The sequence below is a fragment of the Argentina anserina genome, chromosome 3, assembly GCF_933775445.1.
Source record: "Argentina anserina chromosome 3, drPotAnse1.1, whole genome shotgun sequence".
NCBI classification, from domain to species: domain Eukaryota; kingdom Viridiplantae; phylum Streptophyta; class Magnoliopsida; order Rosales; family Rosaceae; genus Argentina; species Argentina anserina.
In genome coordinates this window covers 10,972,888-10,987,578 of record NC_065874.1, presented here as the reverse complement: position 1 = coordinate 10,987,578, position 14,691 = coordinate 10,972,888, and the positions used below count along the sequence as shown (strand labels likewise).

At 39.4% G+C, this 14,691-nt stretch overlaps 3 protein-coding genes across 4 annotated transcripts; 1 reads left to right on the top strand and 2 right to left on the bottom strand.

The window, feature by feature from the left end:
• Window positions 1-78: 78 nt before the first annotated feature.
• LOC126788181 (protein trichome birefringence-like 31) lies at window positions 79-2,039 on the top strand. Its single transcript, XM_050514155.1, has 5 exons — window positions 79-455; window positions 788-959; window positions 1,054-1,253; window positions 1,375-1,521; window positions 1,588-2,039. Exons 1-5 carry the CDS (start codon window positions 79-81, stop codon window positions 1,937-1,939), a joined length of 1,248 nt encoding a protein of 415 aa, XP_050370112.1. The 3' UTR covers window positions 1,940-2,039.
• On the bottom strand, window positions 2,039-7,060 carry LOC126788172 (uncharacterized). 2 transcript variants are annotated; one of them, XM_050514143.1, is made up of 7 exons: window positions 6,982-7,060; window positions 6,169-6,272; window positions 5,430-5,541; window positions 3,732-5,280; window positions 3,520-3,636; window positions 2,727-2,881; window positions 2,039-2,384 (listed from the first exon to the last, which is right to left on the bottom strand). In XM_050514143.1, exons 3-7 carry the CDS (start codon window positions 5,520-5,522, stop codon window positions 2,217-2,219), a joined length of 2,082 nt encoding a protein of 693 aa, XP_050370100.1. In that variant the 5' UTR covers window positions 5,523-5,541; window positions 6,169-6,272; window positions 6,982-7,060; the 3' UTR covers window positions 2,039-2,216. The 2 variants fall into 2 exon arrangements, with proteins under 2 accessions (XP_050370100.1, XP_050370101.1); XM_050514144.1 differs by lacking the exon at window positions 6,169-6,272 and having other exon boundaries at window positions 6,982-7,058.
• Window positions 7,061-9,572: 2,512 nt separating this feature from the next.
• LOC126788182 (UBP1-associated protein 2C) lies at window positions 9,573-12,331 on the bottom strand. Its single transcript, XM_050514156.1, has 2 exons — window positions 11,021-12,331; window positions 9,573-9,827 (listed from the first exon to the last, which is right to left on the bottom strand). The coding sequence occupies exon 1, from the start codon at window positions 12,252-12,254 to the stop codon at window positions 11,022-11,024; it is 1,233 nt and encodes a 410-aa protein (XP_050370113.1). The 5' UTR covers window positions 12,255-12,331; the 3' UTR covers window positions 9,573-9,827; window position 11,021.
• Between the last annotated feature and the right edge of the window lie 2,360 nt (window positions 12,332-14,691).

Below are 14,691 nucleotides of genomic sequence, written 5' to 3'. Positions count from 1 at the left end.
CTTAAAGCCCAAGGCAAATGTTCTTGATAATCAAACACAAACCATCAAACCAATGTTTTCCATCCCCACCTTCCCCAAATGACAAAGCAGGTCTCTCTTGACCGGAGCATTTTATCGCTCTTCCCGGTTGCATTGGCTTCTCTGCTTGTCCTCGGGGCTACCCGACTACTCCTGGACACGTTGAAGAGCAATCATAGCTTTGTGTTTCAGTTATATGGCAGGCCAAGAGGTCAAGGTGAGAGACCAGCAGTGATTGTTTCCCCTGAGGACCGCATTGATGAAAGTTGCAATGTTTTCGAAGGAAAATGGGTGTGGAATAACGAGTCATATCCTCCTCACTATACAGAAGAGAGCTGTCCCTACTTGGTGAAACAAGTTACTTGCCAAAAGAATGGTAGGCCTGATTCATACTACAAGAATTGGAGATGGCAACCCAACGACTGCAACCTCCCAAGGTGAAGAAAACACTATCTGACACTCATATACTTAATTATCACTGTGGAAGTTTACTAGAGCTATGCTTAAGATGCTGAGGCAATGCTTAAAACTTCCTATCCCACTGCGTTAATTTTGAATCGGATGCTGTAAATTCTACAATCAAAATGCATAAAGGAATGAAGTAAAAAGACTATTAATTTGCTTTAGAAACTAGAATCAAACAACTGGACTTATATCATGTTTTCCTGTACTTGTGTTAGCTTTTACATATATGGAATGGAATTGGATGTGGATGGTGTCATCTCAAGTGTTCTCTTTCCTTAGTAAGTGGCATTGGTTTTGAATTCAGGTTTGATGCATTGAAGCTACTGCAGATTTTGAGGGGCAAAAGATTGATGTTTGTTGGAGACTCGGTACAGAGAGGCCAGTTTGAATCAATGGTGTGTATGGTACAATCTATACTTCCTAAAGGAAAGAAATCCCTCCAAAGGGTTCCACCCAGGAAGATATTCAAGATCAAGGTAAACATTCTGCAACAGCTTGCTTAACATTTTGTTTTGGGTTTTTGGCATAGCCAATAAGTTAGCTAGCTTTCGTTTTTATTTTCATTGCCAGGAGTTTGATGCCTCCATTGAGTACTACTGGGCTCCATTCATTGTGGAGTCGATTTCGGATCATGCAACAAAGCATACTGTACTGAAACGGCTGGTGAAACTCGACTCCATAGCTAAGCACGGCAAGCACTGGGAAGGAGTAGATATTTTGGTGTTTGAGAGCTATGTATGGTGGATGCACAAGCCTACAATCAATGCTACGTGAGTAACATATCTTTCTCTACTCTGGTTGTCTATAATATTAGTGAACCTTGAGCTGAGAATGAGATTCTATGTCTAAAATAATGCACTGAAGTTTGTATATTCCTGTTGTTTCTCTTAGATATGGTTCTCCAAACGATGTCCGAGAATATAATGTCACTACTGCTTATAAACTGGCATTACAAACTTGGGCAGAATGGTTAGAATCAAGCATAAACCCAGAAAGGCAAAAGGTGTTCTTCATGAGTATGTCTCCAACACATCTATGGTGAGTGTGATTCAAACACTTTCGAATAAATGAAACAAAACCAAAACGTAATGATTTCTTCTGTAGGAGCTGGGAATGGAGGCCTGGAAGTGATGAAAATTGTTACAATGAGTCCTATCCAATTCAAGGTTCATATTGGGGTACTGGTTCAAACACCAGGATCATGGATATTATAAATGACACACTACAGGATTTGAAGGTTAAGGTTACATTCTTGAATATTACACAACTATCCGAGTACAGAAAAGATGCACACACATCAGTTTATGGGGAACGCAAGGGCAAGCTCCTTACGAAGGAACAGAGATCTGATCCAAAAAACTTTGCTGATTGCATTCATTGGTGCTTGCCAGGAGTTCCAGATACATGGAACGAAATTTTGTACGCACATTTGTTAAAGAGTCATCAAAACTTTTAGCAACTTAGAAATTAGCAGTCAAGTCTTTTAAACAATAAGTGGTAGTAATGCAAGAAAGAAAAAAGGGAGTGAGATATCCAACATGACTTGTATTAACTCATTTGTTCCTTTACCACATATAACTCTCTCCTAGAACCAATACTGATCAATCTAACACTATTTAGTCGGCTTGATCACTCTATCATTTGCCGACATGTTTTATCTGAAAAGGCAAGCCTCGTATAGCATGCCCGGTCCAGTCCGCAATACTATTACATATAGTTACATATTATAATGCTTACACAAGCTCCCATTCAGAGTCACCTGCATGATGAGTTCCTGAATTGTCCTTGCTAGAGGTTACTTCTTGGCTAGGATTCAAACTAACATCCCCAAACCAAACTGCTAGTTGTTCGTACTCCTTCACCAACCTCTTCTTTGATGTAAAAGCATCCTGGATTTGCTTCTAAAATTTGACACAAGACACGGATTTAGTAACTCTCTCCTTGCACTGTCAATAAAAATCTCATCTTGCTACAGACCACGAGTACTTTAATTTCCTTTTGTCAACAACAGTTGTAATTTCTGTTTGATAAGCCATTGATTCTTATGACAGTTCACATGTCTGTCCGAAAAATCAATGGATATCAATAGGTGACTAATAATCTTATAACGGATGCCCAATAAGTAAGCAATTCTATAAAAAGACTTAAAATGCCAATTTAAATGATGACCGCTGTCTTATTTATCTTCTGAAATTGCACTCTTTATATAAATACAATATTACCAAAATAGAGGTGGAGAGTACCTTGTATGATCTTTGCTTTCTTGCTCTGCGAGAAATGGCACGAAGTACACTATCCTCTACATTGACACACTTTTCCTGAATCTGCACCTTATCATGCAAGTCAATGCTTTCCATGTGACAGTAAGCAATATCAGAGCTTAATTCATCCAAACATTCTGTAGACGGTTACAAGATTAGAGAATTAGGTCAGATCTATAACATCAAAGAAACAAAATACAAGGGATATATAGTTATGATATAAGTTTGTTGGTTTAGTTTCCAGCATGCAAATGTAGCCCAAGGAGAGCACAATTGTGAAGCCATAGTAGGCCACTCTATTGTATTAACTATTAAGAACCATCCGGTAATAAATTTTTGTGCCTTTTTATTCTCTAGTTGCGATTTTGGTTCTTATTTGTCTTTGCATCTGATACCATTGCAACATGTGCTATATTGCAATCTTATTCTGAGTGAGGTGATCTAATTTTGAACTACCTATGCTATACTAGGGCACAAAATTAAGGTGCAGAACAAAATATAAAAGGCACTGACTAGGGAGATGCAGTTCTCAAATCTTTGGCATCTAGCCCTTCTCAAATTAGGTATTTCAGGACAGCTTGAAGTAGAAGCAAAGGAGGACTAAATCTGGGGAGTTGCTGGAACATACTATTATAGTCTTAAGCCAAAATGTGAAATGGACCACGACCTTTTAACTGAATTGTAAAACCTAAGCTGCTTAATAGTTAATAGTAGCAAGATTAAAAGAGGACAGAGGAAATAAATGGAAGTAAAGTGTGTACATTAAATTTCATACCAGTATCTGAAGAGGTTATTGCAGTGTTATGTTGAAAGGACTCGCAGATCTTAACTTGCTGTTTACCACAAGGTACTGTTGGAGGGATGGTCTCTGTAATTCTAGAAGTTCCTTCAGCTGTAAAATATGAGTTAATTAATGCCCATTGTGCAAATGAAGCAAATATACATATGTCAGAAACCAATAACTCATTAGGGGAAAAAAATACTAACCAACTGATAGGGAGCTGCTGAATGAAGAAAGTCGACCATCCTTGTCCTTATTCTTACTGAACGCCTCGATAGGGTTATGACATAGCATTGCTTTTCCAGATAACTTTAGAGATGAATCTTCAGAAAGCCCAAGTGGTGTAGCATTGGAGCAGTTGAGGGATTTTACACCAGTCTTTTCTATAGAATTTTCCCCAGAGACAGCTGAGTACACCATCCCAGAAGCAGTACTTGAACTAGCGAAATCACACTCAGTTTCATCATCAAAGTCATCCCAAGCAGTTGAGTCTAGCTGACACTCCAAGCTATGTGCTGAGGTTTCATATGCGGCATCAGAGAAATTAGAAACAAAACTGACCCCCTCAACAGATTTATGACAAAATATTGCTTCCTGGGTTAATTTTTCAAGTGAATTTTCAGAGATCCTAAGAGATTCCTCTGCATTGGATCTGCTGAAGGATACAAGCTCAGCATCCTCAGTAGGATTCTCCACTGAGACGACTGAAAACGACATTTCAGAAGTGGAATTCAAAGCATCAGGAACACATTCAATTTTATCAACATAATCATCCCAAAGAGTCCAGTTTTGCAGGGATTCAAGCTGCACTTCATGTGTTGAGGTCTCAGGCTCATCCTTAAACGAATCTGCATATCTATTTGCATCATTGCTCTGAACAAAATCTCTGACTGGTGACATAGTAAAGTGTTCTACCACACCAGGAGGGGTTGACTTGGATAATAGTGGTGCATACGATTTAATGAAAAATTCATTGTTGTTTGCATCATGGATTTCATTTGTCAAAATTCCATCAGTTTTTCCCATGCATAAGTTTGACTCTGAGGCCTTGAGGGTATCCACCGATGTTGGAGAACCATGTTGCTCTAAAAGGTGATATTTACTAGAGACAAAACTCAGCTGGTTTTCAGGATCCATTACTTTGGGCTCTGTAGTGGAGACCATTACAGTTGAAACACCAGACACACACTCAACTTCATCAGAAAAGTTACCGCGCTGTACTTTCGGTTTAGATCCAAAATTCAAATCATCAGTGGAGGTTTCATCCTCAGAGAAATCACCCAATCTATTTTCATAATTACTCTGATCAAATTCCCCAACTAATGACTCTGCAAAATGTTCTTCCCCACCAGCACAAGTTAACTTTGACAGGACTGGTTTGGCAATTTTTTCATTGTTTGCCACCGAGGTTTCAATTGCCATAATGACGTCAACCTCTGGCTCCTCAAGAGTAACCACAGAAGCTAGAGAACTAAGTTGGTCCCCATGGTAATGGTCCGTTGAGATAAGACTCGGTTGGCTTGACGCAGGATCTATTATATTGGCCTCTGTAGGTGATTGCCTTTCAGATGCTTCAACAGAATTTTCCTGCAAGCTTTTCCTTGTCTTAGTACTAGAAGTAGTATTCTTTTCAATAGCCACATCTTCAGCCACATGTTTGACAGGATGTCCTAAAGGAGGAAGTAGATCAGAACATAGTTTCTTCACATTTTTGCCCACTGACTGCATTTGGTTTTCCACATATTTAATTGTATCCTGTGAACAAAATATACGTAACATCTTCAGAATCATTGTTATCAGTAGTTCAGTACACTCATGCTTTGCGGAGAAATAAAATCAGAAGCCTTTATATATATATATATATATATATATATATATATATATATATATATGTTTCATATTACCTGTTTCACAATATCATCCACCTCCTGGCAAATAGCTTCAAACTTCTGGTAAATGTTTCCCATCCATTTTGGACCTTTAAATTTAGAATCCATCGTGAATGGAGAAAATCACCTACAGCCAGTCATATTATATATATGAATGAGTTACATCACTCAAATGTTCCAAGTAGGAAGATAAAATTCGACAACCTAGCTAAAAAATACCTTTACTATGACCGTGAGATATGCATCCTAGTTCTAATGAGGAGTTAGTGCAAATTTCTTTCTAACAAAAAAACATCTGAAAATTTGAGCTTTGCACCTTTCTAGTATGAATTTATAATCCATAGTCTCCAAAACCAACTTATTCAAAATAAGAGGACAATTTATTTTAACTATATAGCACATGTAATAATAGCAGCGGGGAAAAGGAATACAGTAAAACATACTGTCATATTGATGAGGGTGAAATAACATTAGTAACGAGAACAAAAAGTGCACATCCATGTTTTATAAGTACTAAAACAATGAGGTCACTAAGTTGTATCTTACAACCACTAGGATCCTGAGGTCACAGTAAGTGAAAGAGATCAAATGTGCTGTGTAATAAAGAAACATGTGCATATGTTTACGAATAGCAGACCAAAATAAAAACTATGGCAATATAAGGTCAGGGGAAGCACCCAGGAAAAACACAAGACACGAGCAATTAGCACTTGAGAACTTCAGGAATAAAAGAAAACTAGAAATTGAATCAAACCTGGCACAGAAAAAGTGCATGACAAGATCAACTGATGAACACTATCTATGATTTGATGTGATGAGATTAGATGTACAGAATCAGGAAAGCAAGGTCTTGACAACCTGTAAAGAGAGTTGGGGGATCAGCACTACTGCATAAACACAGAGACGAGAGATAGATTCATACAGATAACCTATTACTTGGAATTTCCAATTTCTTTTCAATCTAACAGAAACATCACAAATTCATTTCAACGGTACTTGACTTAGAAGCATGTGCCTATTCTTAGCACTTATATTAAGCAAATATAGCTAAAACTTGATCTTTCAGTCTTTCTAATGTTTTTTTTTCTGTGTGCAAGTCTTAGACAATACCCGTATCTTTCTGAACATAAAACCAACACTCTTTGATAAACCAATGTGTGTATTCCAAAAGCAACAGTCATACTTAATTAGGTTCTTTTTCGAGTCTCACCATAACTCCATACACATGAATTCTCATCAGGAAATCCAAAAATTCTCATCAGGCAATCCAAAAGCAAAAGTAGACGATCAATTCAGTTTGATCGAACTGGTAATCCAAAACTCAATACCCGAACGCATAACTAAAACAAAACAAAAAAAAGTGATAGCTTTCACGATTCCATTAGTACACAGATTCACGCAGACATAACTTACTTATAAACAAACACACAATTGCTATAATTCTGTAGAAAAACAAAAAAAGGAGCTTTCTTTTGAAAGAGAAACCAAAAATGATCAAAGAATCTAGATTGACCTGAAAAGCAAAAAAGGTTGGAAATTTGAATAGAAGGGAGAAGAAGAGGGTTACCAGAAAGTGTAGCAGGTGGGGAGTTGCAGAGGATGCTGGGCAGGTGAACTCAGGCGATCATGGAGAGAGAGAGAGAGAGAGAGAGAGAGAGAGAGGTTTAGGAAGAAAGAGAGGCAGGGTTTTAACTTTTAAGGAAGAAGGTGTTTTGTTTGTTTGTTTATTATTGTTAGAAGAGAAAAGTAATGCATGTCCAACAATAATCTCTAGAGTCCAATTACACGTCAGCTCTCTCCAAAGAGAAATAGGAAAAAAAATATAAAAAAATTGAAATATAAAATGATTAAATTTAGTCCACAGTTTAATTTTGTTTTTTCGTTTTGTTCTGTTAGCTTAGTGTGCCTTTGTCAATCCGATAGTGAAAATAACGTTTGTGTCGATGTGCATATGTGTTGATAATACACATTATGATTCGGTTTGAACTCTGAAATAAACAACTTTAAGAATTCATTACATAATATTATGGCTTAGAGTTTAGACAAATTAACTAAGTAATGGATAAAAACGTCGAATTACTCTTTATAGTTCTCCTCGTAGCAATTTGAAGATTAGTCATGATCACAATCCGATACCAGGCGGTCTAAAGCACTCGTTAACGTATGTGTTATCTATTCGTTCAATTAGATTCGGACAATCTAAACAATCTCTAAATTAATTTCCCCCCAAACTGAAGAGTTGTCCAGGGTTTAGGCACTCCTCAAGTGCACTGTGGGATAAGGCAATCAAACAAGCTCACTTCAGTCACTTGTGAAAAGAGTAGCAAAAGACCATGCCTCATCGAGATGATCCCCTTTATCTAATCAGGACTGATGATTGAGACAGCAGTTTATCGTCATAGGTGTGTTCTTTCCTCACCAAGTACAGGCAATTTGATAACGAAGAAGATAAGGAATTATGATATGATTCGCAAATCGCTTTATTATTCAACTTTGTAGGGACACTGTACAACCATTTTCACTTTAACATCTTAAAGCTTCTGAACTTGAGAATACAACTACATATGCTTCAGCATCATTCTGAAAAAGAGAACCAATGTATTGCCTTGCCAGCTTTAAAGTGCAGCAGAAAACACCAAGCGCTACAATTCAGGCTCTTGCATCATCATAGCATCTTCACTTCGGAGTGGACTCCTCACATTTTCCAGAATATGACCCCGTCGGCCCAGACAACAACAAACAGAAAACACCGAGTAAAAATGGAGCAAATTGATGTAAGAGCCAATAATTTGATCACATCTGTTAGACTTGGATATATGTTGCACAAAATGCAATTATCTGATCGCAATCGATGACGGCCAGCAATACACCAAGCAGAAATCCCTACCAGAACTAGGGGGGAATTCTACCTGGGTAGATCGCTGCCCATACACAACTAGAGTTGTAGAAAAGTTCCCTTGCAGTGGTAGACCACTACACCACCACAGGGAGTTGGTCAACCGTATGCATAGATGAGCACAGTAATAATTCCATCGACATAGTTCCTAATATTATCATTATATCTCATCATCACAAAGATAGGGATTCCCCATATGTAAGTGAGTTAAAGTTAAGGATACTACCAGCATTCTTCAATCCAAAGAGAACACAGAATGAAAGGCTACATGCTAGATATGCCCACACTTAGGGAACATAGCTGATCAAACTCACAGAATTACTTGAATATCATCCCAATTTTGCTAAAGGAGCCACACAGGAGGGAAAACCAAGTCTGCCTTGATCATAGCAGAACACAACCAATCACAATTTCAATCACTCCTTATGTCTAGATAGGTGAACTGGAAATAAATAACACAAAGCAAAGAACGAGTATTCCAATAGCTCACTCGGACATGCGAATAAAACTTCAACCAAGATATTGGGATCACAACCCCTTCAGTCCATGAAACAAATGCAGATAAAACAATCACCAAACACCTCATTCCCACCCAAAAAGAAAAGAAACAACACACAAATTAACAAACCTACAATTACAGTCATTCTTTTTATTTTCAAGTGTCACCAATCAGAGCGTGTGAGAATATAAAATAAACTACCAACCACCAATTTTTGACTCAAGATCTTCTATATTCACAAAACAATTGAGCTCTTTAAGAAAACCATCAAAAGCTGAATGAACGTGAACATAGACTAGAAGAATCTGCAACAACTTGTTTAGTGTTGACCAACTCCAATCACACCCTCACAACGCGAATTCAACCAAAATAGAAACCAGAAACTCTGACATTCACTACAAACAATTCCCAGTCAAAAGATGAAAGGCATGAACACTATAACACACCCAATAGAGCCAATACAAGGGTACTAAAAGCCCTACAGTGGGGTGACCACATGGAAGAAAACAATGCCTCTTCACCGAAAAGGGAGAGAAAAGCTCACCAGCTGGAGATCACCATTCCATGAACTTATATAATATTACTTTGAAGCATTTTCTGATAACAATGCATTACCAGGATCCATAAGCAACCAGCTTGAAATCCTCCATACAATTAAAACCACATAAAAACAATGGAAGTTTTGAGTACAGTGTCAGAGAAACCAGCACCATACAGATATTCTCATTGTGAAAGCAAATGAAAAAAAAAACAATAGCTAGACTTCATAAAATAAAATTGTATTATATAAAAAGCAAGCATTACTTATGTTCCTGACAGAATACAAACGACTTTATAATCTAGTTCAGTCACGCTGGCTACCATACTCAGAAATGACCTACAACTTAAAAGGTGCAGATGAACAGGGGAAGTGGCGATAAAAGAGCTAATACAATCATCAAACGAGAGCATATACTCTGCAATCACGCAAATCACCAGAACCACATAAAGCATCAGCTCCCAACAAGCGGTCATACACCTGAATCAAATATCCATCAACTCAATTCATCATTCAAATCAACCATAACAAACGCAGCTCAATTCAACAACCATGCAATTCAGAGTTGACCCAAGAAGTATATAATCAACTGAACACAACTTGGGAAAATAGAAATTGGAACAAGTACCACATATTTTGTAATTGAGGTGAGAAAACAAAGAAAACTGGGTGGCGAAGCAAGAATGCTTGGAAAAACAGCAATCACTGGTGGTAAAAAAAAGATAGCACAAGATCAGTGAAGTTGTGAAATGTCAAAGTTTTGAAGATGAATTTCAGTCATATAGCAGGTCAGACTTCCAAAACACATATTAAAGATAGACATGATCATAAAGAAAATAGAAAAAAGTTGGGCAGTAGATAATAACTAACAAGGTAGAAGTGTGAAAGAGACATCACCAAACAATTTTGAAGAGCGGCTGGATAGAAAATTCGGAGCTTGTAAACCAGTCAAACTTTTAATATTCTATTGATGAGAGGTACCTCTGGTGTTACCCTTACTATTACTATTCATATTGAAGAGCTGCTAAGAGATACGCAGATCCAATAGGTGGAAATTGAGTAAACAGAAGAACTAAGGTTCTCCACTAGCCATTAAAGAGAACTTAAAACCAAAGCTCAATCCAATTTCAACAACATTTGAACTCAATTCCCAAACACAGAAACTGTTAATTGAAATTTCAATACCATGGAAGGCACACTCAAACAATGAGTCAAAAGGCACACCACTTGAACAAAATAATGGACGGAAGAAGCAAAAACACTCATTTCAACACTACCATAGGTATAATGACGTGGATACGAAAAAATCATTTCGACTCACAGAATACTAAGCTCATAGGCATCTTCCTAACTATTCTCAAATCTGACTTCTTAGCCTTTTAAGATTTACTCCCAAACAAGATGGCAAGGCGTGCACCGCTACTAAAGACAAGACTGAAACATCCATCCATCTAGAAAAAAAAGTTATCTGAAAAAAAATTCACAAAGTCACTCACAGACAGGTGAATCATCACAGACACTCAAGAGGTACAGAAAGAAAACCCCAAGCAAATCAACAACCAAAATGCAATGCAATGTCTTTCTCAATAAATAAAATGCAATACAATGCAACACAAGCCAAATGCACCAAGCAAATGCATGATACAGAAAAAAAAAAAAACAAATGACCATACCTCAGTAATAAGGTGCATTAGGATACATTCCCCTCGGCAGCGGTGATGTACCTGGCTGGTGGTGTTGATTCTGAAATGCAGACAGGCCATAAGGTCCGCCCTCCGGATACCTCCCAGAGGGCAACCCGCCCGAGCCCGGTGGCAGTCCATACAAAGACGAACCAGTCCCCGCGCCACTACCAGGTCCTCCCCCACCAGCACCACCCAAACCATATCCAGTAGAACCAGGTCCTCCGTAATTATAAGGCCCACCCAACCCACCACCCGGCCCCTGATTTCCCACAGACGACAGGCCCGGTCCACCCAAAGGATGATGCCCCAAGGGCGGCTGCCCACCCGAAAACCCTCCATACCCAAACCCCGGCCCTCCATACTGTCCAGGCATCGACGAGGGCGGCGCCATTCCCATTCCATCTCCATGGGCATTCGGTCCACCTACAGAGCCCTGTCCCTGGCCGCCGCCTTCGCCGCCCATCCTCGGCTTCTTCCCATCACTAGCGAACTTACAATTCAGCTGCCTCCCCTCAATCGTCTTGATCGGATCCACGAGCGCCTTCTGCGCACCCTCGGGGCTCTTGTACACGAACAATGCGTAGCCTTTGCACTTGCCGGTCTGCTTATCAAACCCTAGCGGCCCCTCCTCGACCTCGCCGTACTGCGCGAAATGCGCCAGCAGCTTATCGGCCGCCATCTCATACGGCACGTTGGCGACATATATCTTCCTAATCGACACGTCGACGGGGTTGACGGAGGCAGTGGCGGAGCCGCCGCCTCCGCCCTGGTTGCCGGCGGCGGCGAGCTGGGTGACGGTCATGCGGCCGTCGATCTTCTTGCTGGGCTCCTTGAGGGCGAGGTAGGCGGCGTCGACGTGCTTGAAGGTGACGAAGCCGTAGCCCTTGGACTTGCCGGTGTTCTTGTCGAGGATGACGATGGCCTCCTCGAGGTCGCCGTAGGCGGAGAAGAGGCTGCGGAGGCCCTCGGTGGTGGTGTCCCAGCCGAGGCCGCGGATGAAGAGCTTGCGCTGGGCGGTGTCGGGATCGGCGATGGATCGGACGGCGTCGAGGACGTCGGAGTGGCGGGAGATGGCGTCGAGGAGGAGGTCGATGAGCTGATCGGGGGAGAATCGCTCGATGATTTTGCGGGCGTCGTCGCGGTCGAGCTTGGGGGCTGAGGAGGCGTCGGTGTCGGAAACGACGCCGTTCTCGTCGAGCTTGCGCTTCTTGGTCGGGTCCATTGGGAGAAGGATAAACCCTAACCCTTGGGAGGAGGAAGAGAAAGAGAGAGAGAGAGAGAGAAACAAGAAGAAGAAGATGGGAGTGACGGCTAATGGAGTTTTTTACTCTGTTACTGTTTATATAGGTTGCGAGATGGGCCCGCTGTCAAAGTTAGTTTGGGCTCTTCTGAGAGTAAATATATGGTAAAAAGTTGGAACTCGGTAGCAAACCGGTAAGAAAAGTAACCCTTTCGATTCGTCGAGTTTCAACATCAAAATTAATAATCATAGACATCAAGATTAACCTTCATTCAATATCGTTTCCAATGAAATAGATTGCGAGTGCCTGATCAGTAGATCGAGTCACGTAGGAACAAGGTCTGCCGCCCTGTTAGAATGCCTTAGCTGCATACATTACTGCACTTCTACTTGTATGACACCTATCCTCGATAAACTCCACTTGCAATGAAGGAATTGTGGAGGAAATGTGGGGTTATAAAAATAATGACACCCAAATTAATGACCATCAAAGAAGAATAAATGAAAGCTGACATGAATGTTCAGTGAGAAGTTATTACGAAATCGAAAAGATTGACAAGTAAATATTATGTAACAGTCAGCGAGTAAATACAACATAGTTGTCAACAATTAAATGTTTGTCGAAAATTAAATGAAGCATAACCGACAATGGTTAATGAGTCTGAAACTGTTGAAAACTAAATGGAATGAGTAATAGAATGATAAATGGTAATCAATGCCAACCCATTGAACTACACTTAAAAAAAGAAGATGGATATACTAAGGCAATCATTCAATTCAAACTTCTCTAAACTTAATAGAGCACAATAATGATTTGAGCATCGGAGAATTTTGTGTAGGTATCCCCTCTCGCTCTTGTTTTCGCTCTCGATTAGTTCGTAGTCGAAGCTTGAGGTTATAGTCGTCGATCATGCAAGGGGCCATGTTGATAGTACGGTCAATGTTGAGTTAAGTCAACGGAATGTCAAAAGTTATATCAATTTTAGGTTAGCTCTCACTTCAATCTATATTTTATTAGTGAGCACGACTTCTCAACGAAAATTTACCCTCTAATAGGAAACGATAGAGTAACTAAATTCATTTTTACGACTTGGGTTTTCAATCTTTGTTTTTTAGGAGCTTACATTCGAGATTTTAACATCAATAGAGGTTTGTCTTGTTGATCGTTTACATGCGTGATGTGTGATGCGTAATTAGCTTATCTTGGATAAACAACACCAATTCTTATTAAGTACGGTAACTCATTAACTCCCGTCCTTATATTTTGGCTTTTTACAATTTATTGTTTACCTACCAATCCTCATTTCTCTTTTAGCAAAAGTAATTGCAAGACAGTAAGAGTGCAAACATATTCTTTACTTGAGTTACTTCACATCAAACTTAAAGGACAACCAAAGAGGCACAAGCAAAGAAACACATGGAAAAGATTACAGACCATTGTATAACTTTGCCTGGAAATAGGCCAACAACACAATGGAATCTGAGCAAACCCCACAATATTCCAACTTAGATGAACACATTGAAATCGAGTTAATCATACAAACTCCAAATCCAACACAGAAATATAGAGGGAAGATAAAGACACCAACAATTAACCACAAAATTCCAATCGCTGTAGCATAGCAGTGATAGCACCATATATATATATCGACGTTCGATTATTTGGGTGGAAAACCGACCAAAATATTGGCACAATACATGATCACGGAAGTTCGAGAGAGAAGCCCGAAGCTCTTCATCTTCTTCATCTTTCTCTTCTTGTTTTTAGCGGGATCGACCATAACATATGCGTCTACAGTGGGCTCGGGCACCATCGGAGAGTTCAAATTGATCAGATGGGTGATGATGATGAGTTTGGACACATTACTCATTAGCATTTTTCTGAAGCTTTTATTGACGTGAGGATTTAGAGTCAATGGCCATAGCTGAATGTGACCATAGATTATTGTATTTGATAGTCAAATAATTAGCCGTGTACGTTAGGTAATCACATAATTAACTACGTACATTTGTTGTAACCAGCTTATTTGTTGATGAAGATCATGGAATACGTATTTGGTACGAGACATAGAATAGAATTAAAAAATATATATACAGTGAAAGACTGACACATATCCTATTCAAGCTAACTCCAAGAATTAATAAGATAAATCGATCTATCTAACTCTCGGGTAAATCTGCTCATTCGATCACGTTTGCTGCTTTGCAATTGAAGGGCCAGGTTGTTTGCATGTTTAGTTCGATCGTGTTATTCCAAACATCTAATATGTACTGTACATGAACGTTATAAATTAAACTCAAAATCTTATATATAGGTTTGTGTGTCAATACTCTCAACTCAAATTTTTCGTCCCTGAGTTTTTTCCATCCAAACAAGATTAGCTCCTTAACCATTTGAACTTGTACCAGTATACGTTGA

Excerpts from the sequence above, each read along its gene's own strand:
- LOC126788172 (XM_050514143.1), bottom strand. The coding sequence starts at position 5,522 with ATGGATTCTAAATTTAAAGGTCCAAAATGGATGGGAAACATTTACCAG. Across the intron at positions 3,637-3,731 it reads CAGCAGCTCCCTATCAGTTG|CTGAAGGAACTTCTAGAATT; the intron begins GTTAGTATTTTT and ends CATATTTTACAG. Across the intron at positions 2,385-2,726 it reads GAAAGCAAAGATCATACAAG|AAGCAAATCCAGGATGCTTT; the intron begins GTACTCTCCACC and ends GTCAAATTTTAG.
- LOC126788181 (XM_050514155.1), top strand. The coding sequence starts at position 79 with ATGACAAAGCAGGTCTCTCTTGACCGGAGCATTTTATCGCTCTTCCCG. Across the intron at positions 456-787 it reads AACGACTGCAACCTCCCAAG|GTTTGATGCATTGAAGCTAC; the intron begins GTGAAGAAAACA and ends TTTTGAATTCAG. Across the intron at positions 1,254-1,374 it reads AAGCCTACAATCAATGCTAC|ATATGGTTCTCCAAACGATG; the intron begins GTGAGTAACATA and ends TGTTTCTCTTAG.
- LOC126788182 (XM_050514156.1), bottom strand. The coding sequence starts at position 12,254 with ATGGACCCGACCAAGAAGCGCAAGCTCGACGAGAACGGCGTCGTTTCC.